General features: G+C 48.8%; 1 protein-coding gene across 1 annotated transcript in view; it reads left to right on the forward strand.

Annotated features, from left to right (window-relative positions):
- Positions 1–5,700: 5,700 nt before the first annotated feature.
- The window catches only part of VGLL4 (vestigial like family member 4), a gene marked incomplete at both ends in the record, with an annotated part of 63,041 nt that continues 45,832 nt past the window's right edge, over positions 5,701–22,909 (forward strand). The window contains 1 exon segment of the mRNA XM_080718081.1: positions 5,701–5,782. Coding sequence (XP_080574207.1) covers positions 5,701–5,782 — 82 coding nt within the window.

Genomic DNA, 22,909 nt, shown 5'->3' on the forward strand with positions numbered 1-22,909 from the left:
TGTCTTATCAGGAAACCTTTTCTTATTCTCTCTTTTTTAAGAAAAGTGGAGACCACCTCCCCCTTTTTTATGTTGCAGTACTGAGGTTGAACCCTAGGTCATTCTGCGTCCAAGCTACACCCTCAACCCTAGTTTTTATTCTTTCTTTTGAAACGGTCTCGCTAAGTTGCGGAGGGCCTCACTAAGTAGCTGAGGCTGGCCGTGAACCTGCCATCCTCCTGTCTCAGCCTCCCAAGCACTGGGATGACAAGCAAGCTAGGAATATACCTTTTTCAACAGTAACTTTGCCAGGTGTGGTGGCACATGCTCGCAATCTCCGTACTTTGGGAGGCTGAGACTGGAGGATCACTGGTTCACAGCCTCTGCAACTTAGTGAGAACCTGTTTCAAAATAAAAGAACAAAATAAGGCTGAGTGGTGTATCTCAAAGGTAGAGTGCCTCTGGATTCCATCCCCAGTGTCACACACACACAAAAGTAAATACATTTAAAAAATAATCAAATAGATAAGCTGGAAATATAAGAAAATGTAAAAAATGCTCAACTTCCAAAGAGAAGTTCTGCTAATATTTTTCTTACAGTCTTTTTAATGTATGTATACATGTTTTTCCATATTTGCATAATAATCATAAATATTTAAGTAAGGTTTGCATGTAGTATATTAGTTTTATACCCTACTTTTTTTTTATGGTACTAGGGATGGAACCCAGGGGTATTCTACCTCTGAGCAACACCCTCAGCCCTATTTTTTATTCTTTATTTTGAAACAAGGTCTCACTGAGTTGCAAAAGGCCTCACTAAGTAGCTGAGGCAGGCTTCGAACCTGCGCAATCCTCCCGTCTCAGCCTCCCGAATGCTGGGATACAAGCGTGCGCCACCGCGCCCGGCTTATACCCTACTTTTATTGTTTTTGGTTAAATACAGTACTGAGCCAGGCGCGGTGGCGCACGCTTGTAATCTCAGTATTCGGGAGGCTGAGCCCAGAGGATCGTGGTTCACGGACAGCCTCAGCTACTTAGTGAGGCCCTCTGCAACTCAGTGAGAACCCGTTTCAAAATAATGAATAATAAAAAAAATTAGGCTGGGGGTGTAGCTTGGAGGTAGACTGCAGAAAAACAGAACAAAACAAAACAATTGTTTTTTATTTATTAATGAGGTGGAATAATTTTCTAAACGTTTGTTGGCCATTTCATTTTCCTTTTATTTGCTCCTTCAGAATATACTTTAGTCTGGTAATTTTTCTAGTTTTTCCTTTTTTGTTTCTAATTATAAGTGTTCTTTATATAACAAAAACAGGGGTTCTTTATCTACCATGTTACAAATCAGTTCTTGTGTTTTGCCTGTCTACTAGGCTTTGGTGGTTTTAATTGTACAAAAACATGTATATTCTGTCAAATTCTTCAATATTTTCCTCTGTGACTTTTTTCTTTGATGAAATTGTTATGTTAATTTAACTTTTAAATTAAGTTGCTCAGACTCTTGCTAAGTTCCTGAGGCTGGTCTCGAACTTTCCACCCTCCTGCCTTAGCCTCCCAAGTACTAGCACTGGGACTACAGGTATGTGACACCACACCCATTTTTTTTTTTTTTTTTTCTTCTCATGGTACTGAGGATTGAATCCAGGGGCATTCTACGTCTGAGCTACACCCTCAGCCCTATTTTATTTTCTTTGGAAACGGTCTTGCTACATTGCAGAGAGCTTCACTAAATAGCTGAGGCTGGCCGCGAACCTGCGATCCTCCTGTCTCAGCCTCCCAAGTAGAGGTTACAGAAGTGCGCCACTAGGTCACTCTTAAAATTTTTATTTTAAGTCAAGGCCTGTTTGACTTGTCGTCCACGCAGCCTCTTTTCCTGCTGAATTTGTTCTGCGTTTTCGGGTTTCTCTCCTTGGCTTCCCTCATTCTTCCATGCAGGCATTCTCCCACACTGCTTCCATATTGGATTTTGATTCCTAATGATGGCAGTGTCTGTGTAGCTACCGCCTCTGTACCCTCTTGCTGCCCTTAGAATCTCCTCCTCCTTCTCCTCGTCGTCCTCCTCCTCCTCCTTCTCCTCCTCCTTCTCTTCCTCTTCTCGTCCTCCTTCTCTTCCTCCTGTTCTTCTTCTTCTTCTCCTCCTTCTCCTCCTTCTTCTTCATACTGGGGATGGAACCCAGAGGCATCTACCTCTGAGCTACACCCCAACCCCATTTTTTATTCTTTATTTTGAAACAGGGCCTCACTAAGTAGCTGAGGCTGGCCTCAAACCTGAGATCCTCCTGTCTCAGCTTCCCAAGTATTGGGATTATAAATGTGGACCACCAGCATTCGCCACCACGCCTGGCTGTTCTTCACTTTGTGTTTTAAATATCTGACAGACCAGCCTCCCCCCTTTCTTTTAATTGTGCTGGAGAACAAACCCATATACACTGAGCTACACACCCAGCCCCAGCCACATTTATTTTATTCATAAAAGAGCTAGCTCTTCTTCCTATCTTATTTTTTCATGTGCAGATAAAATTTGGAGCCATCTTTTCCGTTTCTCTCGAAACCTCCCCCTTGTACCTTCGCTGTGCGTATATTTGCCCACGAACTCGTGCTTTCTGGCACTTGGGTGTTTTAGTGGATGCGCCGATGGAACTCTGAGGTACAGTCAGAATCTGCACGGGCAGTGCGGACCTGGGGTCCCCGGGGGGTGTTGACAGTCGTCTGGGTTGGACAAAAAAGTGTGTGCTGGGGTTGGAGGACCAAGCGGAGGAGCTACTTGAAGATGCTTTGATTTTGCTGGCTTTCTCTATCAAGTGCTGACGTGACCTGCTGTGTCCCCGGCCGTGCTGGACGGGGCCAGGGACAAGGTACAGAGGGACCCGTGGACGATGGTGTACAGCGGGGACCCGGGCGGTCCTGGGAGGATGACGTCAGCTGAGCAGACTGGGAAAATCTTCACGGGCAGTGCGTGCCCGCCCGGGACCTAGAGAGCTGGGGCTTTGCAGAGAAACCACAGGGAAGCACAGGGCAGCCGTGCGGCTGCGCAGAGGTGGGCGCTGCTGGGAGCTGGCCCCCGGGCCAGCCACTGCCACAGTGGGGCCTCTCTGCAGAAGCCGGGGTTCGTTTTCCAGTGTGTTTCCACATGGACTTTGCAGAGTGTGCGGATAGCCTGTCCAAAATGGTTGGTGCCAGAAGAGGTTTGAATTTTGGACTTTTCTGCAGATTTTGGAGATTTATTGATTGATTGATTGCGGAACTGGGCAGTGAAACCCAGGAGCACTCTACCTCCAAGCTACACGCTTGTAATCCCCGCGCTTGGGAGGCGGAGACAGGAGGATCGTGCAGGTTCGAAGCCAGCCACGCTGGCTTAGGAGACCCTGTTTCCAAATTTAAAAAAAGGATAAAATAGGTCTGGGAATGTAGCCTGGAGATAGAAGGTTTCCAGGAACCCCAGTACCCACCCCCCCCCCCAAAAAAAAAAAGAAATAGCTTTTGGTAGCCGGGCGTGGTGGGACACACTTGTAATCCCAGCATTCCGGAGGCTAAGACCGGAGGATCATGGTTCATGGCCAGCCTCAGCTACTTAGTGAGGCCCTTCGCAACTTAGTGAGACCCTGTTTCAAAATAAAGAATACAAATAGGGCAGGGGGCACACACTTGTAACCCAGCATTTGGGAGGCTGACAGGAGGACCGTGGTTTGCAGACAGCCCCAGCTACTTAGCGAGGCCCTCTGCAACTCAGTGAGACTCTGTTTCAAAATAGAGAATAAAAATTCAGCCAGGCATGGTGGTGCATGCTTGTAATCACAGCATTCGAGAAGCTAGGACAGGAGGACCGTGGTTTGCGGGCAGCCTCGGCTACTTAGTGAGGCCCTCTGCAACTCAGTGAGACCCTGTTTCGAAATAAAGAAAAAAAAATAGGGCAGGGGGTGTAGCTCGGAGGTCGAATGCCCCTGGGTTCTATCCCTAGACCTGCAAAAAAAAAAAAAAAAAAAAGAAAGAAAAAGAAAAATAGCTTTTGGCTATATACTTTGCTGTGCTAGGCATTGAAAATGCAAAGTTTAAGTCTGGGCATGGTCGTGCACACACACTTGTCATCCTAGTACTTGGGAGGCTGAGACAGGAGGATCGCAGGTTCGTGGCCAGCCTCGGCTACTGAGTGAGGCTTCTGCAATTAAGTGAGACCCTGTTTCAAAATAATAAATAAAAATAGGGTTAAGGGATATAGCTCCAAGGTGGGATTGAACACAGGGGCATTCTCAGTTCTACACACACACACACACACACACACACACACACACACACACACACAAAAGGGAAAGTTGAAGCCTCATGTCTGTCCTTTCAGTCAGGGATAACAGCAACAGTAATCATGAATGCCACTAGCCTCTGAAACACGGAGGGGCAGGTGTCCTGCGTGCGCGTGGTTTGTGCCCCCCAGTTTCAAGTAGGCTCTTGATTGGGGTGTATTACTACTATTTGCCTAAACATTCCTCCATCTCTTTCCCCTCCCTCCTTCTGTTTATCGTTTTTGTTCCTGGTTTTTAAGGTACCTTAAGGGGAAAAGCACCCTGAGAGCAGTTCAGTCAGCTGTCTGGGGAAGGGGCATGGCCAGTCACGTACCCCCAGGGGACGTCAGCCCTGCCCCTTCTGAGTGTTAGGCTTGTGAGAGAAGTTACACGGGGCCTCGGACGCCCACAACAAAAACAGTTCACAGGTCAGTGGACACAGTAAAAACGGTTTTCAAAAGAAGCCAGAAAACCTTACAAAGACACACATCACAGGAAAAACACTTTGCCCCCCCCCCTTACCGCACAACCCCAGTGAAGGGACACGAGTCAAATTCCACACAAGTTTACTTCCAGGCTGGGTCTGTCTTTCTTTCTTTCTTTCTTTCTTTCTTTCTTTCTTTCTTTCTTTCTTTCTTCTTTCTTTCTCTTCTTTCTTTCTTTCTTTCTTCTTTCTTTCTCTTCTTTCTTTCTTTCTTTCTTCTTTCTTTCTCTTCTTTCTTTCTTTCTTTCCTTCTTTCTTTCTTCTTAACTTTGCACTCAGCTCCTGCAAAAGCAGCTCACTGGCTTTTCCTTTTCCTCCTCGGGGCTTGCAATGGCCGGGCTGCTTCCTGTCCAGAGCCGCTGTGTCCGGAGGCCCCCTCCCTCGGCCTCCCCCTCCTCCCCCTCCTCCTCCTCCTCCTCCTCCTCCTCCCTTGGAAAGGGCCTGCCTGAGCGGCAGTGAGCATGCTCGGCGCCCCGCCGGGGAGGGCGCTGCTACCCAGGAGTCATACCAAGCATAGCCCGCATGTCAGCGCCGTCAGCTTGCAGCGGGCTGTGAGCCTGGCTTTGTCCTGGAGATGCGCGGCGCGCCTTCCTTTTCTACTTCCTTTTTCACAAAAATCTCCAAGCCAGACTTGTAAAGACTTCCGAAATGGTTTTTTAATGCTCGATTGAGGATACAACCCCTATACCGTCTACCAGCAAACCCTTGAAGGGTTTTGTGTGAGTCTGATTGTGTGTGTGTGTGTGTGTGTGTGTGTGTGTGTGTGTGTGTGTGAGCGAGCGCGCGTATACACGCATTTTTGTTTTTCACTTTTACAAACATTGTTTTGATCATCCGAGGCCGGGCCTCAGTCTTTGTGAAGTTTAAGAGGAGAGCCAGGAGCTTCTGAGCAACAGTTGAATTTGGAAAACTTTCTTTTTTGCGGCGAAAGCAAAGGGCTGGTTTTCTTTGCTATCCCGATAAATGCTGTTGATGAAGATGGACCTGTTGAACTACCAGTACCTGGACAAGATGAACAACAACGTCGCCATCCTGTGCTATGAAGGTAGCCGGTCCCGCCCGGAACCCCCGACCTGCTGCTTGTGCAGCGGCCACTCCTCCTCTCTGGGTTCCTGTTACCTTCTGAGCTGTGTCTTCTCTTCCCAAGAGTGTTTTGAAATAGGGTCTCACTGAGTTTCAGTACTGCGGGGGGTGGGGGAGGAAGGAAGGAAGGAAGAAAGGCAGGCAGGCAGGCAGGCAGGCAAATGTTGATGATGTACTTGGAATATAAAGTTTGTGCCTTAGCCGGGGAGGGTTCCCCAGGTGGTGGCTGGAGGAGGAGGCCGGGAAATCTAAGCTGTTGGAAGTTTGCTTTACGCCGGCAGCCTACCCTTTACAGCGTTAACTTTCTACGTTTCCTTCCAAATTCGTTTTGTTTCTTTGTAATTCCGTTAGTATTTATTTTAGGGGAAGAATTTCCAGGGCCCAAGTAAAAATTAAACATGTCGGTGTCTGGGACTGGGAGGAGGGGAGAGGAGGGGCCTTGCCTACTTATTTTTAAACACGCCACCGTCTACAGGACTCGTGTTTGTATTCCAACAGCGCTTTGGATTTTCATGTCGTGGGGGAACAAAAAGTTACAGTGAATTTTTGCTTTGGAGAGTGATTGTCCCAGACGATGAAGGACTTTTTATCCCTTTTGGGGGCCGGAAGGGCACCCGAGTCACCGAGTACAGGCCGGCTCTTTGTCTGGGTCCCCGTTTCCTGTACAGCCCTGACATCGAGGCTGGTTCCGTCTACACTCGGGTCCCTTGTGGAAGCGATTATACAACACACCAGCTGGAATGCTAAAATGAGCAGAAAAAAAAAGTTTAAAAAAGAACCCCCGAACTGGTTTGGAATTCTCCCTCCTCCCAGTAACCCTGGGTGTCTCCTCTGTGCCTCTTAGTGTTTCAAGCTGTCTCCGAGATTAGTGCGGAGAGAGAAGTTATTTCTTAATCTTTAGAAACATTATCTACGTGCGATTTGAAAAAGTGGTCATGGCCTTGGGTTTGAGTGGCCCGAGCGGAATCTCGGGGAAGTCAGCTGGGCAGGAAGAGCCTTTGCTGTTATAACCACAGACAAGTCCGGGAAACAGCTCCTTTCTGATTCAGCAGGGGCAGTTTCCATGTTCTCTCCCACAGTAAACTGGAAGTTTCTCTAGAAAAAAAAGCCAGCAGCAACAAAAGTTGGGGGAGGGGGCCGATTCACTTGTGCTTTTCATGGGAAAACTCCAGGTCTGTTTTCTTCGCTTCCCCCCCCCCCCCATTTAACTCTGGGTAAGGATATCGTGTTTAGAGGTTTGGGTAGTTGTGTTATTATTATCATCGTTGTTCTAGTGACTTAGGTGACTTGCTTTCTCTGAATCTTCAGTGTGAAGTCCCATCGAAAGTCACTAATTTCAAAAAGTTGATACCGGAAGCAGGTGATGGGGCTCCTTTCCCAAGGAAGTTAACATTTTGTTATTAGTTTGGGGAAACTTTCCCTCTCACTCCTCCTTGGTGACCAATAAATAGAAACTTTTAAGGCAATTTCTGTTACCTTTGTAATTTTAGATACTTTAAGGCGTGGTGGCCCACGCTTGTCATCCCAGCATTGGGGAGGCTGAGACAGGAGGATCGCGGTTCGCAGACAACCTCAGCTACTTAGTGAGGCCCTCCGCAACTCAGTGAGACCCTGTTTAAAAAAAAAAAAGAATGAAAAATAGGGCACAGGGTGTAGCTCGGAGGTTGAATGTCCCTGGGTTCTATTAGATTCCCCCCTAAAATATATATGGAGAGAGAGTTGAGGGTATAGCCCAGAGGTCGAATGTCCCTGGGTTCCATTAGACCCCCCCCCCACAATATATATATATATCCCCTGTACTGCAACAAATAAATAAATAAATAAATAATAAAAACCGAAACAGAACCCAGTGACCAGCTTACGAGAGAAATAGAAGGCTTGTTGGGAAATTGATACCAAATTAATTTTTTGTGTCTCCCTTTGGAGATGGGGTGAGGGGCGGGCTCTGGAAGGCCTGTCCAGACAAGAGGTGGCTGTAAGGGTTTTTTCACTAATCTACCCCGTCATTTGGTAGGAAGAAACTTTGCTTTTGAAAGTCAAGTAGGTAGACAGGATAATAGGATAACGTCTGCTTGGTTTAAACATCTGCTTCTCTTTTCTTTATTATGAAAGTTAACATTATTTTAAGACCAAAACACCTAACACAGGAAATAAAGAAAGGGACAGTAGAATGTGAGTTCTGTTGGGCGTGAGCTGTGAGGGCCGGGAGGTTACCTGGCGTGAACATGGCACCTATCTGGTCAGAACAGTAAACAGCTTAGAAGGTGGCACAGATCAGACGTGGGATTTTTTTTTTCTCCCCGTAAGAAAAGTTGGAACAGTTCTTCGTTTCAATCCAGCGTACTGAGAAGATTCCTTTGGACCATATCAGGTCCCCAGCATTCCAGGGGAAGTTATTTGAAAAACGAAACGCATGGTTGGCAGGCAGCGGCGTCCAGTTTCCTTTAGGGCGCGGGCAGGCGAGCCTCCTGTGCCTTCGAATGAGGGACATGCTAATTTCCTGACCGCCCAGCTCCTAAGATTACGATGGAGATGGGTGTTGCTTTATTTTCCAGGTTAGTGGTACCATTCTCCTTGGCTGTAGCAGACACAGCTCTCAGAGCTCCATGAAACCAGCGGTGTCTTCGCCGTCATTCTTTATTCTCTCTAGCAACTTGTAGGCCAATTGGCCTTTCCAGCCAGTTGTCCTGTGGCACGTAAGGCCTTCCTGGATTCTGCTTCAAAGAATCTACGCTAGATTTTATCCTGTTCTATTTGGTGCTGGGCTTTTGAACCTGGTGCAGGGAGGGCACCCCCCCCTACGCGAATCCATCCTCAGATGCGGCCTCCCAGGTACCCGCCTCTCACCAGAGTGGTCTGCAAAGTAGAATTGAAAAGAGAATGGGGGGGGGGCAGGGGCTGGCCACGACGAGCAGGTGTGGAGAGGAGGAGTGTTGGGCTAGGCCAGGAGAAGATAGGTGAATCTCGAGTCTGGCTAACTTCTGGGAACCAGCTGCCCTCACTAATGGTGAGCAGACGAGCCGGGCCCCTGCATGGCAGAAGCCTTCTGATTTATCGCCGCCGTGGCCAAGGGCTCCATCCCGGGCACCCCTTCTTGTTCTAGGCACAGCCACAGGAAGCCCAGATTTGCCCGGTCTCCAGAAAAAGATTATAGGCCAGATCAGTCGTATTTATTTCCTTATGAGCGAGCCCCGGTGGAAGGCTGGCTGGCAGCCTCCTGCAGGCAGGGCCGGCTGCCTTAGTGACCACCACGTGCCTGCACTCTGGAAGCGCTTTGAAACTGAGGCCGGCTCAAAGCAGCGCCCTCGGAAAGGCTGCTGTGTAATTTAGCGCCTAATTATAGTCTATCCCGCACCCTCCAATTATCTGATGCCTCAGAGCTGTTCAGGGTCTCAGACATCATCTGATACTTTCGCTTGTTTTTGTCAAGGAACCTGAGGCCCAGAGTGTCTTGTCTGTTCAGTTTCTCCCCTCCTTTTTGGTACTAGGGATTGAACCCAGTAGTCTTCGACCTCCAAGCAACACCCCTAGCCCTTCTGATTTTTTTTTTTAAACTTTGAAACAGGATCACTCTCAAGTTGTTAAGGGTCTCAGTAAATTTGTAGAGGCGGGCCTCAAACCTGCAATCCTCCTGCCTCTACCTCCCTAGTATTAAGATTACAGGCGTGTACCACCACACTCAGGTGTTTTTTTTTTTTTTTTTTTTGGTGGTACTGGGGTTCCTGGAAACCCTTCTACCTCCGGGCTACACTCCCAGACCATTTTTTTATATTATTTATTTGGAAACAGGGTCTCTTAAGCCAGTGCGGCTGGCTTCGAACCTGCGTGACCCTCCTGTCTCCGCCTCCCAAGCGCGGGAATTACAAGCGTGCGCCTCCACGCCCGGCACCACACTCAGCTTTAACCACCACACTCCATTTTGTCTGTTGCTGCTGCTTGAGATCATTGGGTGTCATGTCTCCTTGAGTCGTTAGTTCCTTGCCGTGGGGGCCGTGCTCCTGCCTGGCCGCCCTCCCCGCCCCTGCACAGGGGCAATATGCCGGCCTCCAGGGCACAGCCTCCGCTCTCCCGGCCTTGGTGCTGTGATTGGTCCAAGTTCCAAAGTGGCGGTGATGCTCTGGGAAGAGTGGGTGATGGTAACTGTGAAGGACCCACCTCGCTGAGGTTCCCGGTCTGTGCAAGCGGGAACTTAGTGTGCGAGGAGGAGGCCCGGAGAGTGAGCCCCCCAGGGAACAGGGAGCTGGTTACCGCTGGCTCTGTGCAACATGGCCGACGGTTATATTTACAGAATTACTTGGTGCCGAAAACTTAGGGCCTAATAAATGTGCTCATGGTCGGCTGTGGCTGTAAGCTGCTATTCATGATACTTTAATTATGGGTTAAGAGCCATTCGCGTGTAATTTGGTAGAAGAATTCTCTCCTCTTAATTTTGTAGTGTGATTTATATTGGGAGAAAGTAAGAATAAATTGCATCGTGTGATCGTCGCAAAGCTTAGGAGTATTTTGTGTTCCTCAGAACACTGTTTCAGAACAGTTATGATTGCTTCACCAGACAACTGTCATGTTAGATTTCTTTTTTAATCTGTATAGAAAGTGGGCTCACTCGAACGTTGCAGTGTGTGGTGAGAGCCTGGGAGGCCGGGAGAGGGAACCTCTTGTTTTCTGTGAGTCCAACCACCAGCAGTTTAATGGAGCCCGGTCCCATTGTTCTTTGTCTACGGAGCCGGGCAGCTCGGGAGCCTTGGGCACAGAGAGGGGAAAGGCCAAAAGCAGAGCCCTTTGCGTGGCCGCGGGGCCCAGCCCTGCGAATCAAGCGCTTGATGTGGCTGTATTCCACTGTGGGACATCTGTAACTGTTTTGCGGTGGAAATCCATTTCCCTTCAGTATTTCACAGGGGCGGGGTGGGGGAGGGAGAGAGGAGCTCGGTAAATAAAACATGCCCAGGTGAGCCCGGGAGGCCTGTGGGAGGGAGCCGGCCCAGCCAGCGTTCCTTCTGATTGCAGCCCGAGAGGGGAAGGCGTGGTCGTGGCCTTCTTCCATCCAGCTCCCGCCCTGGCTTCTCGGCCCCTTCTGGAAGGGTTGTTTTACTTGGCGGTGGTCCCTCTCCCCGAGCCCAGGGTTGGCTCGCTGTGGACGGCAGATTCGTCGTCCTTCCTCCTCCCGCTGGCTCCATCGCAGGGGTGCTTGGATTTGTGGCCGTGGCCATTTTTAAAAAATGTGCCATAAAGATACAGAGAAATCCCTGCGGGCTATGAGGGGCCTCGGAGCCTCTGTGTGGTTCTGCTTGACTGTGTGGGTGCCGCAGAACACTGGATTCTGTCATGCAGAAATGAGTTCCAGGTTTAGTGCCTCCCCGATAACAAACACATAAAACCAGTCTTACCAGGGCGCGTTGCTGGCTGTATCTGTCTCACCTCCCTGCATCTCATGTGTATTCTAGGGCGACTTGTATTTAATGGTGTCTGTGAGCTGCATATTTAGCTCATGGTAATTATCTAATAGAAGTTTGTAGTTGAAAAGAGGCCCTGCCCTGCCCCCCTTTTGTTTTATAAACAACCTCCTGTGTTAGGGCCCTCCCCCGAATATGATCATTGGTGCTTATTTTAAAAAGTGGAGCCTGAAAATGATTCTAACCACCCACCCCCCCCCCCGCAGCTTGCCCAAGCTTTCTTCTTTTTTTCCCCCCTCCCAAACATTGCACATTCTGCTAAGTTTTGGGGGAATTGTTTCTCTTGCCTGTCTTGCCCTCTCTTCTGCACCCCACCTCCCAGAGTTCTGTAGATTATTTAAGAGCATTGTATATAAAATATGTTTTAACCCTGATGTGAATCACTACCAGTTGAAAGTGTTTATTTACCCTAGATAAAATAAAAAATCTGTTCTTACAGTTCTCTCAAGCTTGTCGCTATTTATATGACCTTTCCAAAGGCTTAACATTTCACCGGGTTCATTTGCAAAGATGTCAGTAAATGTAACCAACTGAAATATATTTAATGAGGGCTCAGAGAAGATGCATCACTATCCTTGTGTTACTCACGATCCATTCTCTTACGCGTGTAAGGGATACCTGGAATGTGTCAGCTGTGGAATGTGTCAGGAGCCTCTCCCCTCCCTCTTCTCCTCCCCTTCCTCCCTTGCACACACAGCATTTTTTGTTATGAAATACTTTGTACGTAAAGAAAAATGGATAGAACATATGTGTACCTTACTATTAAAAAAAAAAGAACAACCTTGGAACCATGGCCAGATCACAAAATAACGTATTGCCTCTTCTCTTGATCAACATGCCTCCCAGACCCACGAAGTTATCTCAGTTGGAAACTGCTTTCCTTTATATCTTTACCCTCTACGTAACTCTAAACAAAACACGGGCAATTTGTTTTGTCCGATTTTAAAAATTTTGCCGAGCTCTAAATAATTGAAACTACCTTGAATGCCATCTTTTTATTTCGGTGCCGGGGACTGAACCCAGGGACTTGTACACGCGCTGAGCGCGTGCTCTGCCGCGGGGCCACGCCCTCAGCCCTGGTAAGTTCTCTTGGGAGAGTGGGAAGGTCCTCCGAGGCTGCCTGCTCCCTGGGAATCCAGTGGCCTCCGAGCGGAGCGAGGGGGAGCTCGGCTGTGGAATCACACAAACGCCCCCCGTGTTCTTGACAGTCACCTGCTGCGACACTGCTTATTAAATAGAGCTCATGGCGCTCCTCTCCCGAGCTGTTGTTTTCAGCTACTATTTCCTTCACATTCCTCACCACCTGGTAAAGCCCTCCCACCACCCCTGCCGGTATGGAAAATTGTGTGTCAGGAAAATTCTGCACCATTCTGGGGCGTGCAAAGTGGCGGCGCACGTCTGGAGGTGTGTGGCTCAATCAGGGTCTGAGCGGCAGCTTTAATTCTGCATTAATAAGCAGTTTGCTTAAGGCTGAGACTTGCTACAAGTCAACCTTGTGATAGTGCCAGGGTTTTTTGGATGCTAGAGCAGGGACTTTTGGATACACAGAAAAAGCTTAAATTGCTCCAGTGTCCAAACAATGCTCGACATTGTGTAGAGGTGGCTGTTAGCGAGCACCAAATATCTGGAACAAGAGTCGGCATTATGCACCCTCTAAATTATGAATGAAAAAGAATTATCCATATGGCTTGCTCTTGGTTTTCTCTTTTACATGTTTTGCATGAAAATAGTTGCCTATTAATTCTTCTTGGCTAATGATTCGATTTAAATAAAATGGATTCCAGAATTTAATGGCTGGCTACAGATGTGCCCTGCCAAGCAATTTAGCAGAGTTGTTTACACTACCCACAATCCAGCTGGACAGTGTCTGTATTTCTTTCCTGATAACAGCTAAGGGGGTGATGAGTGCACATTTCTGGACATTTTTCACCCCTTTGAAAATAAACACATCTTCCATCAATGCCAGGAGTATTCAGGTGACAGGGATTCATTAAAAGTTTGATGTCAGTTCAGTAGCTTTTCCCCATTACCCATTTTCTTCCATTTTTACTATTCGAGTCCCTGTAAACTGTTGTTTTTCTGATGAACAAATGATAAGCCATCAGCTGACCCCACAAAGAACCCTTGTTTTATTTTCCTGCTGAAAAGCCACGACCCACCTGCTAATGCTTGCATTTTCACCCCTGAGAGTGATTTGGGCGCTAGTTAAGGAGTACGAAGTGACAGCCATCCCAAGCTTTGAGTCGAAGGCAGGAGGACGGCAAATAGCAGTCAGCCTCAGCCTAAGACCTGCGGAAGGCTCCCCAGCGCCGCTCGGGTGAGCAGGACCACTGGGTCCTGAGACCAGGGCGGGAGGCGTCTTTCTGTGACAGGCTTCACACCAGCGCCAGAGGCTCGCCCAGCCTGGCTCCTGGTGTTGAGTGAGAACCTTCGCCTGGCTCTCGCTTGTCGGCGGCGACGAGGGGATGGAGGAGGACCATCCCGTAGAGCGCGAGGAGCTGTAGATCGCCCGCTCTCGCCCGCCGTCTTCTCCCCGGCTCTGGGAAGGGCTGTGCCATCGCTTCGCGCCCAGGGACTTGCTGGGGGATCGACTTGGTTTCCAGCTTGGCCTTCTTCCTCTCCTGCTTCTTCCCTTGCTGTGTGCATACACAGATCTCTCCCAACTCTAAACCAAGAACAAGGGCTTGCCTGAATCCTCCTTTCCCTTCCAGTCCTTAAGACTCTTTGTTGCCATCTATGTTATTAGAAGGCGGCGGCCAACTTTACCTTTCTGTCCATTTTCGCTGTAGTCTGCTTGCTCTCAGCTGATTTGTATGGATTGACTGATTGATTGATTGATTGATTGATTGTGGTACTGGGGATGGAACCCAGGGGCATTCTCCTCCGAGCTACACCCCCAGCTTTATTTTTATTCTTTATTTTGAAACAGGGTCTCACTGAGTTGCAAAGGCCTCACTAAGTAGCCGAGGCTGTCCATGAGCCGCGATCCTCCTGTCTCAGCCTCCAAAATGCTGGGATGACAAGCGTGCTCCAACAAGCCTGGTTTCAACTGATTTCTTTTTAAAACTGATTTTAAAGCTTTTTTTTTTTTAAATTAATGTGCTGATTGTACGTGTTCCTGGGGTTTGGTGTTGATTGTACGTGTTCCTGGGGTTTGGTGTGATATTCCGGCGCACGCACCGCCATCCGGTGGCTGCTCCCGCGGCCCCATGGCTTCGGAGGACAGATCGCCAAGCGATATCCTAGTTGTGAGTTCAAATTAGGATTTTGTTGGTCTGTCTCTTGGTGCTGGCTCCTCCCAGACTCTTAAAACTCTTGCCTCCCTTGGCCTGAATACTTAACCGAGCGCCTCCTTCCTTGGGAGGGAGGTGCCAGCAAGCCCCATCTCTCAGCAGGGCTTTTGTTGGGGTCCTAGGTGGGTTAGGAGGGTTTAAAAGAGCAAGACGGTTGGGCGTGGTGGCGCACGCTTGTGAGACAGGAGGACGGCGCAGGTTCGAAGCCAGCCTCAGCTACTTGGTGAGGCTCTCAGCAACTTCGTGAGGCCCTGTTTCCAAATAAAGTATAAAAATAGGTCTGAGAGTATAGCCCAGAGGTAAAAAGCCTCTGGGTTCTACCCCTAGTACCACCCCAAAATATAATAAATAAATAAATGAATGAATGAATAAGCAAGACAGGCTGATGAACGTTTTTATTTTTATTTTTTATTTTTTCGGTACTAAGGGTGGAACCCAGGGGCATTCTTCCTCCAAGCTACACCCCCAGCCCTAGTTTCTTTTCTGTTCCTTATTTTGAAACAGGGTCTAAGTTGCAAAGGGCCTCCCTCGCCGAGTAGCTGAGGCTGTCCGTGAACCGCGATCCTCCCGTTTCAGCCTCCCAAGCACTGGCATTACAAGTGTGCGCCGCCACGCCTGGCCTGGCGAGCATTAAAAGCAAACCGTCATTGCCATCGGAGAATGGGTTGGAAAAGATTAGAGATGACATAGAAATAGGAGGGAGCCTGCCCGCAGGTACTTGGAAGGCTCAGGCAGAGGAATCAAAGGTTTAAGGCCAGCTGCGGCAACTTTGCGAGACTGTGTTTCAAAATGAAACCAACTCAGCCCGAGGCGGGAGAGTAGAGGAAGACTTGTGCTGGCTCAGGTGAAAGATGGTAGTTGTCAGGGAAAGAAGAGAGGCCGTCTACAAGATGCTAAGGGAGAAGACCAACAGGCAGGCCGGCGAGGGCAGAGGCAGAGGAGGAGAGAGACGGCACCTCTGGGGCCCGCAGCTCCAACAGGCAGCCGGGCCAGAGCCCAGGAGCCCAGAAGCAGGCCGCGTCCTGGGGTGAGGGCGCGGGCTTGGTTCCTGAGATCCTGAGCTGGAAGTCCCTCGCGATCTCAAGGAAGAGCTCAGTGTTAGAAAGTTGGGCCCGAGCTCAGAGGAGAGGCCGCTGCTGAGATACCAATAAATAAGATGTGGGACAGGGGGTCTGAGATGCTCCGGGCGAGAGTCGCCTCGGGTGGAGGGCCGAGGGCGCTGAGGGGTCCTGGAGCTCTTCTCTCGCCCGGGTCCCTCAGTCTTCTCCATGACCGTAACCATCTTACACCGGACGCCCACCTCTATCATGGCCCCTTCTGGGCTTCCTCTGTGCCCCCGAGCCTCCCTCTCACTCATTTCTGCCGCCTGGCCCTTCGCATCCAGCCGCGCCCCTCTCTGGCCCTTGCCCTCCGTCCTCCCCCTCAGCGGGCTCCTCCCCAGGTGTCCAGAAGCACCGCACAGAGGCATCTCCTCGGAAGCGCTCCTCAGCCCACAGGATGTGCTTAGAGCGGGCGGGAGGCCGTGAACCCAGGGCCCGCAGCAGAGGTGCAGCGGGCAGGTGGGTGGCGAGGGGCCGCCCCACCGAGCCCGCCTTCCGGTCACTTGCCTCTGAGCCGCCTGTGAAACGCGCCCCTCATTTACAGGAAGGGATCTCATGTCTGTTACAGGCGCAGGCGGCGCTGTTGTATGTGCCAGGGTTACATCTGTTACTAAAATGGACAGCAGGAGCCCCGGGCTCTAAGGAGTTCAGTCTAGCAGGGAGACACCAGGAACGGGCAAAGGAAAGATAATCTCAGGTTAGAGAAAGTGGCGTGACCCTGGGGGCCTCTGTTAGTGGAATACTGTTTAAAATAATTCGATCTGAACTTTAAAGCACCTGCTTTATTTTCCAACTTGAGAACACAGATTTGAATGGGTGATTTACTTGTTCTCTGGACTTACGGGCTGGGGGGAGCTTTAAGAGTCTAGTAAGGAAACCTTAAAAGGTTTCTCTTACAAGTATAGGACCTTCTACCTGATCTCTTAGCTGTATTTGTAGAGGAGATCACCTCAGTTTATTCCCATCCCGTTCTATTGGGAACTAACGTTAACAAAAGTATTGACCATCTTTGTGTCTTTATGTCTTTATTTTATTTTATTTTTTTATTTTTTTATTTTTGGTGGTACTGGGGTTCCTGGAAGCCCTTCTACCTCCAGGCAATTTTGGTGGTACTGGGGTTCCTGGAAGCCCTTCTACCTCCGGGCTACACTCCTAGACCTACTTTTACATTTTTATTTTGGAAACAGGGTCTCCTAAGCCAGCGCGCGCGGCTGGCTTCGAACCTGCGCATCCTCCTGTCTCTGCCTCCCAAGCGCGGGGATTACAAGCGTGCGCCACCACGCCCGGCTTATTTTTATTTTTATTTTTTGCAGAGCTGGGGATGGGACCCAGGAGCATTCTACCTCCGAGCTACACCCTCAGCCCTATTTTTTATTCTTTATCTTGAAACAGGGTCTCACTGAGTTGCACAGGGCCTCACTAAGTAGCCGAGGCTGTCCTCAAACTATGATCCTCCAGTCTCGGCCTCCCGAGTGCTGGGATGACAAGCGTGCGCCACCACGCCTGGCTCATCTTTGTGTTTTTAAGGGGTGACCTCGCCAGGCCTTGGTGGTGCATGCTTGTGATCCCAGTACTTGGGAGGCTGAGACAAGAGGATCATAGGTTGGAGGACAGCCTCAGCAAATAGTGAGACTTTCATCAACCGAGTGAGAGGTCGTGTTTCAAAATAAAAATTTAAAAACTAGGGCTAGGGATGCAGCTTAGAGATAGAATGCCCCTGGATGCTACTAATGCATATATATATATATATATATATATATATATATATATATATATATATATATATTTCCTTTGGATTCTTATAAATGATATGTATTTACAGTGAGGAAATACCATGGATATTTTTTTTTAAGGCTGAGAGCTAGGAGTGGTGGCTTGTTACTTCAATCCCAGCAGTTTAGTAGGCTGAGGCAGGAGGATTGCAAGTTCAAGGCTAGCCCGGGTGACTTAGGGAGATTTTTTCAAAATAAAAAATAAAAAGGGCTGGCTCAGTGGTAGAACACCTCAGGTTCAATCCTTAGTACTGTCCCCACCCCCCAAAAAAAAAGAAAAAGCAAAGCTCAAGAAGTCGTGTTAATTGGGTGTTCCTGAACTACTCTGGCCAGCCCTTGAGAGCCAGTTCCTACATTTTGAGCCAGGAATGGTGGTGCATCTGGGAGGCTAAGACGGGAGGATTGTGGTTCGCAGCCAGCCTCAGCTACTTAGTGAGGCCCTCCGCAACTCAGTGAGACCCTGTCTCAAAGAATAAGCGGCGTGTGGTGGCACACGCTTGTAATCCCCGCGCTTGGGAGGCGGAGACAGGAGGATCGCGCAGGTTCGAAGCCAGCCGCGCTGGCGTAAGAGACCCTGTTAACAAATAATAAAAAATATATAAAATAGGTCTGGGAGTGTAGCCTGGAGGTAGAAGGGTTCCATCCCCAATACCACCCCCCCAAAAAAAAGTCACTTTTTTTTTTTGCAGGTCTGGGGATGGAACCCAGGGGCATTTGACCTCTGAGCTACAGCCCCTGCCCAATTTTTTATTCTTTGTTTTGAAACCGAGTCTCACTGAGTTGCAGAGGGCCTCGCTAATAAGTAGCTGAGGCTGGCCGCGAACCGCGATCCTTTGGTCTCAGCCTCCCCAATGCTGGGATTACAAGCATGCGCCACCACGCCTGGCAAAAAAGTCGCATTTTGTTTAAGCCTAGCTTTTGGGGAAATCAGGATGACTTAAATTTTGGTTGTGTGTGGTTGAACTTGGGATATTCAAACTGGCCTCTATATTTTTTTTTTACTTATTAATATTTAACGGTTCATACCTTTCGATCTGGGCTGAGCACGCGGATCAGGATGTAATGCACGCCCATCGCCCTGAGCTCCCACACTCCCTCTCCGGGCAGCGCGCACCTCCTTCCCCCCAGCCGCAACCTTGACCTCGGCAGCCATAAGTGAGTGTGCCCTGCTCGTGACTTCCATATCCAGAGTCGCTCGGATCCACCTTCTCACTGACTCTCGTGCCCTCGTGTATTATTTTTGAGAATCCTCTGTATTGCTTTATAGGTCTTTTATCTTGTCACATTATAGTCCGCCATGTGAGCGCATCACAGCTGGCTTATCTCTTCCAAGACTGATGGGCATTCGTGTTGTTTCAGGTTTTCAACTCTAGGGATACAGATGCTCTGAACAGTTTTTACTGATCGAAACATGCACAGGATGTTTTAACCATTTTTAGGTGTCCAGTCCAGCAGTGTCAAGCACATCCCCTCTGTGTACAACCTCCATACAAGCCTTTTGTAGACATATGTACACATTTCTTTTCCTTCCTTCCTTCCTTCCTTTTCTTTCTTTCTTGGTGGTACTGGGGTTCCTGGAAACCCTTCTACCTCTGGGCTACACTCCCAGACCTATTTTATACTTTTTTTTTTATTATTATTTGGAAACAGGATCTCTTAAGCCAGCGCGGCTGGCTTCGAACCTGTGCGATCCTCCTATCTCCGCCTCCCAAGTGTGCGCCGCCATGCCCGGCTTGATTCTCTTATTTTGAAACAGGGTCTCACTAACCTGCAGAGGGTGGCTTCGAACCCAGGATCCTCCCATCTCAGCCTCCCAAGTACTGGGAGGGCAGGTGCGCGCCCACCGTGCCCGGCTTGTTCTCTTTTCCCACAGGGGCGAGCCGTCCGGCGCTCGGCACCTTCGTCATTGTGAGTCTTTACAGTTTTAGCCCTGCTGGGAAATTTTGGACAATAGTAAGGTGTTGTTCCTTGTTGAGATTCATTGCCCATTTCAGGATTTGCTATAATGGTAATGACTGGTACCATGGGAAAAAGACATATTCCCCGCTTGTAGCCAGCGTGTGCCCAAGAGGGGCTCGCGCATTCCTCGTCTCGTGGCAGGGCAGGGGTAGTGGCTGGGCATTGTCAAAGGAGGGGTCGTTTTTCCAAACGAGTGCGTCCGAGCCAGGGAAACCGGATTGAAGGGTGTAAGGGACGCCGGCGCGGCGCAGAGGACCCTTTTTCGGGAACGCTTTCCTTGGTTCTTACTTTGCTTTCTTTCTTGTTTGGTAGCAATTCATCCAACCAACAGCCTGTTAGAATAAAGCCCAAGGATTAAGCTTTCTAAGCTCCGGCTTGATTCAGCCTCTGGTTCGCCGGCCGTGCCGGCATGGCGGCGCACACCTGTAATCCCAGGACTTGGGAGGCTGAGACAGGAGGATTGTGGGTTGGAGGCCAGCCTCAGCAAGGAGTGAGACTCATCAACCTAGTGAGACCCTGTTTCAAAAATAAAAATAAAATCGGGCTGGGGGTGTAGCTTGGATGTAGAATGACCCTGGGTTCCATCCCCAGTGCCAGATGAATAAACAAGTAAGGTGGTCAATGATTACGAAAATATTATAAAAATGTGTGTGGGTGTCCCTAAATAGACGTGTATGTACACTTGTGTACATATGTGTGTGTGTGAGCAAACACTGGATAGATGTGTATACATATGTGTACATATATAGATACCTATATGTAAATCTCTACATATAGATGTATGTTTTTGTGTGCACATTGCATGCGCCCACATGTAAAGCACACGGAGCGGCCCCCATTTCCAGACATAATGCTTTGTAACTGTGCCTATAAAATGAAGAGCTGCTTTGTCTTTTGTCTTTTGTGGTACTGATGATGGAGCCCAGGGGCCTTCTGCCTCCGAGCTACACCCCCAGCCCTATTTTGTATTCTTTATTTTGAAACAGGGTTTCACTGAGTCGTGAAGGACCTCACTAAGTAGCCGAGGCTGTCCGCGAACCGCGGTCCTCCCGTCAGCTCCGGAGCGCTGGGATGACAAGAAGGGTGCAGCACCACGCCCGGCTCGGCTACTTTGTTCAAGGCCATTCTGAAGTGAATTTTTGGAGTCGAAAACACCTTTTTGGAGCCCGGCGTGGTGGCGCACGCTTGGAATCCCAGCGCTTGGGAGGCAGAGACAGGAGGATCGCACAGTTGGAAGCCAGCCTCAGCTACTTAGTGAGACCCTGTTTCCAAATAAAGTATAAAAGAGGTCTGGGAGCATAGCCCGGAGGTAGAAAAGCCCCTGGGTTCCACCCTCAGTACCACACAAACAAAACCCCACCTTTTAGTCAGAGACAGTGTTCCTTTGCATAAGGAGGTTCAGGTCAAGCTAGAACAACTGTTTGAAAATGACAACACTCAGTGCCCATTTACCAAGAACTTTGTGTGTGTGTGGTACCGGGGATGGAGCCCAGGGGCATTTGACCTCCGAGCTACCCCCCAGCCCGACAGATCATTTGGTTTGCAGATTTGCCCTTGAATCTAGAAAGTGGCTGTGGTCTCAGACATATGGTAAGACCCTCTAGAGCAGCAGTAGAGTCGTTTTAGTATCTCAGTGATGTTTTCTTTTCAAAGATCTATGTCTAATTTTATGTGGATCCATATTAAATATGGTTCGAATCAAATGTCATCCGTCCTAAACCATAATGGATTATAAACTAAGCTTTCTCTAATTTTGTTCTTAGTTGTCATAGAGTCAGATAAGATGGGCTTAGAAAAGCTACTTGTAATATTTATTTATTTATTTATTTATTTATTTATTTATTTATTTATTTTGGTGGTACTGGGGTTCCTGGAAGCCCTTCTACTTCTGGGCTACACTCCCAGACCTATTTTTACATTTTTTTATTTGAAAACAGGGTCTCCTAAGCCAGCGCGCGCGGCTGGCTTCGAACCTGCGCGATCCTCCTGTCTCCGCCTCCCAAGCGCGGGGATGACAAGCGTGCGCCGCCACGCCGGCTTACTTGTAATATTTAAATGAAATACCTGTAATATACAGTCATCATGAACGATCCATTCTGTCAAGAGTGCCTGTTGGAAAACAATTTGGGACAAATGGGAAAAAAATCCCACAAAACTCTGGCACTGTTGAATTTTTAGAAGGAGAAACCTTTAGAAGTGGGACACGTGATTCTTTCTGGATATGTTGTGTTAGTTAGCTCTTTGTTACTGTGACAAAATACCAGAGAGAATCAGCTTTTAATAAGGGAGAAGTTTGTCTTGGTGCACAGTGTCAGAGGTTTCAGTATAATTGCTTGGCCCTGTGGCTTTGGGCCTGTGGCAGCAGAGTACATCATGGCAGGAGTGGAGGAGGCCTGTTTACCTCATGGTGGCTGGGAAATGGAGAGAGAGACAAGAAGGGTCCAGTGTTCCAATGTCCCCTGCAGGGGCACACTCCAGTGACCTTCCTTCACTAGGCTCCACCACCTCCAGCAGGGCCAGAAGCTGGTGACCCCAGCCTTCAACCCATGAGCTTTTGGGGGTCACACAACAGATAAGCCCATGTTAATTTTTTATATCTATTACTCGTATTGATGAAATGAGATGTTTTAAAAGGCGGATTTACTGTTTCCTTGAGCACATTCCTGGTGCGCAGCTGGGAGAAGGGTTGTGGCGGCTTTGTGGTGGTTTTTATTTAAGCCCAGGAGCTGGCTGGGAGAGTGCTGATGGTTCTGGGTTTTGCCTTGTCTTTGTTTTGCCCTGGGGAGCCAGCCCAGGGCCTCCCCCACCCTGAGCCCCGCGATGGCGGTTCTCTTTGTTTCCATTGTTCTGGACTTGTGGAGTCGGCCGGTATAGACTCTGCCTCTTGAGCTCCATCTTGGGCAGCACGGTGTCGCTCTGCGGAAGACATGTCGGAAGTGCGTGCTGCTTATAACGAGAAGGACGGACAGTGGCAAGGCTGTTTTCCACACGGGGAAACTGAGGCACCAACTTGGGGGGAGAAGTTGCTTAGCGAAGTGTCTGATCTCTAAAGAGGTGAACATTTTATTTATTTTATTTTTTGGTACTAGGGATTGACCCGGGAGCATTCTACCTCCAAACTGTACCCCCAGCCGTATTTTTTTAAATTCTGAAATGGGCCGGGCGTGGTGGCCCACACTTGTCATCCCCGCGCTTGGGAGGCTGAGACAGGAGGATCACGTAGGTTCGAAGCCAGCCTTGCTGGCTTAAGAGACCCTGTTTCCAAATAAATATAAAAATAAGTCTGGGAGTGTAGCCCGGAGGTAGAAGGGTTTCCAGGAACCCCAGTACCACCAAAAAATAAAATAAATAAATAAATTAATTAATTAAATTAAATTCTGAAATGGGTCTCTCTAGGTGAAAAGAGTCTTACTACTTGCTGAGGCTGGCCTCCAACCTGCAGTCCTCCTTTCTCAACCTCTCAAGGACTGGGATTACAGGCGTGCACCACCACACTTTTAAGTAATTAAGTAGGG

The sequence above is a fragment of the Muscardinus avellanarius genome (assembly GCF_963383645.1).
Source record: "Muscardinus avellanarius genome assembly, chromosome: 22".
Taxonomy (NCBI): Eukaryota; Metazoa; Chordata; class Mammalia; order Rodentia; family Gliridae; genus Muscardinus; species Muscardinus avellanarius.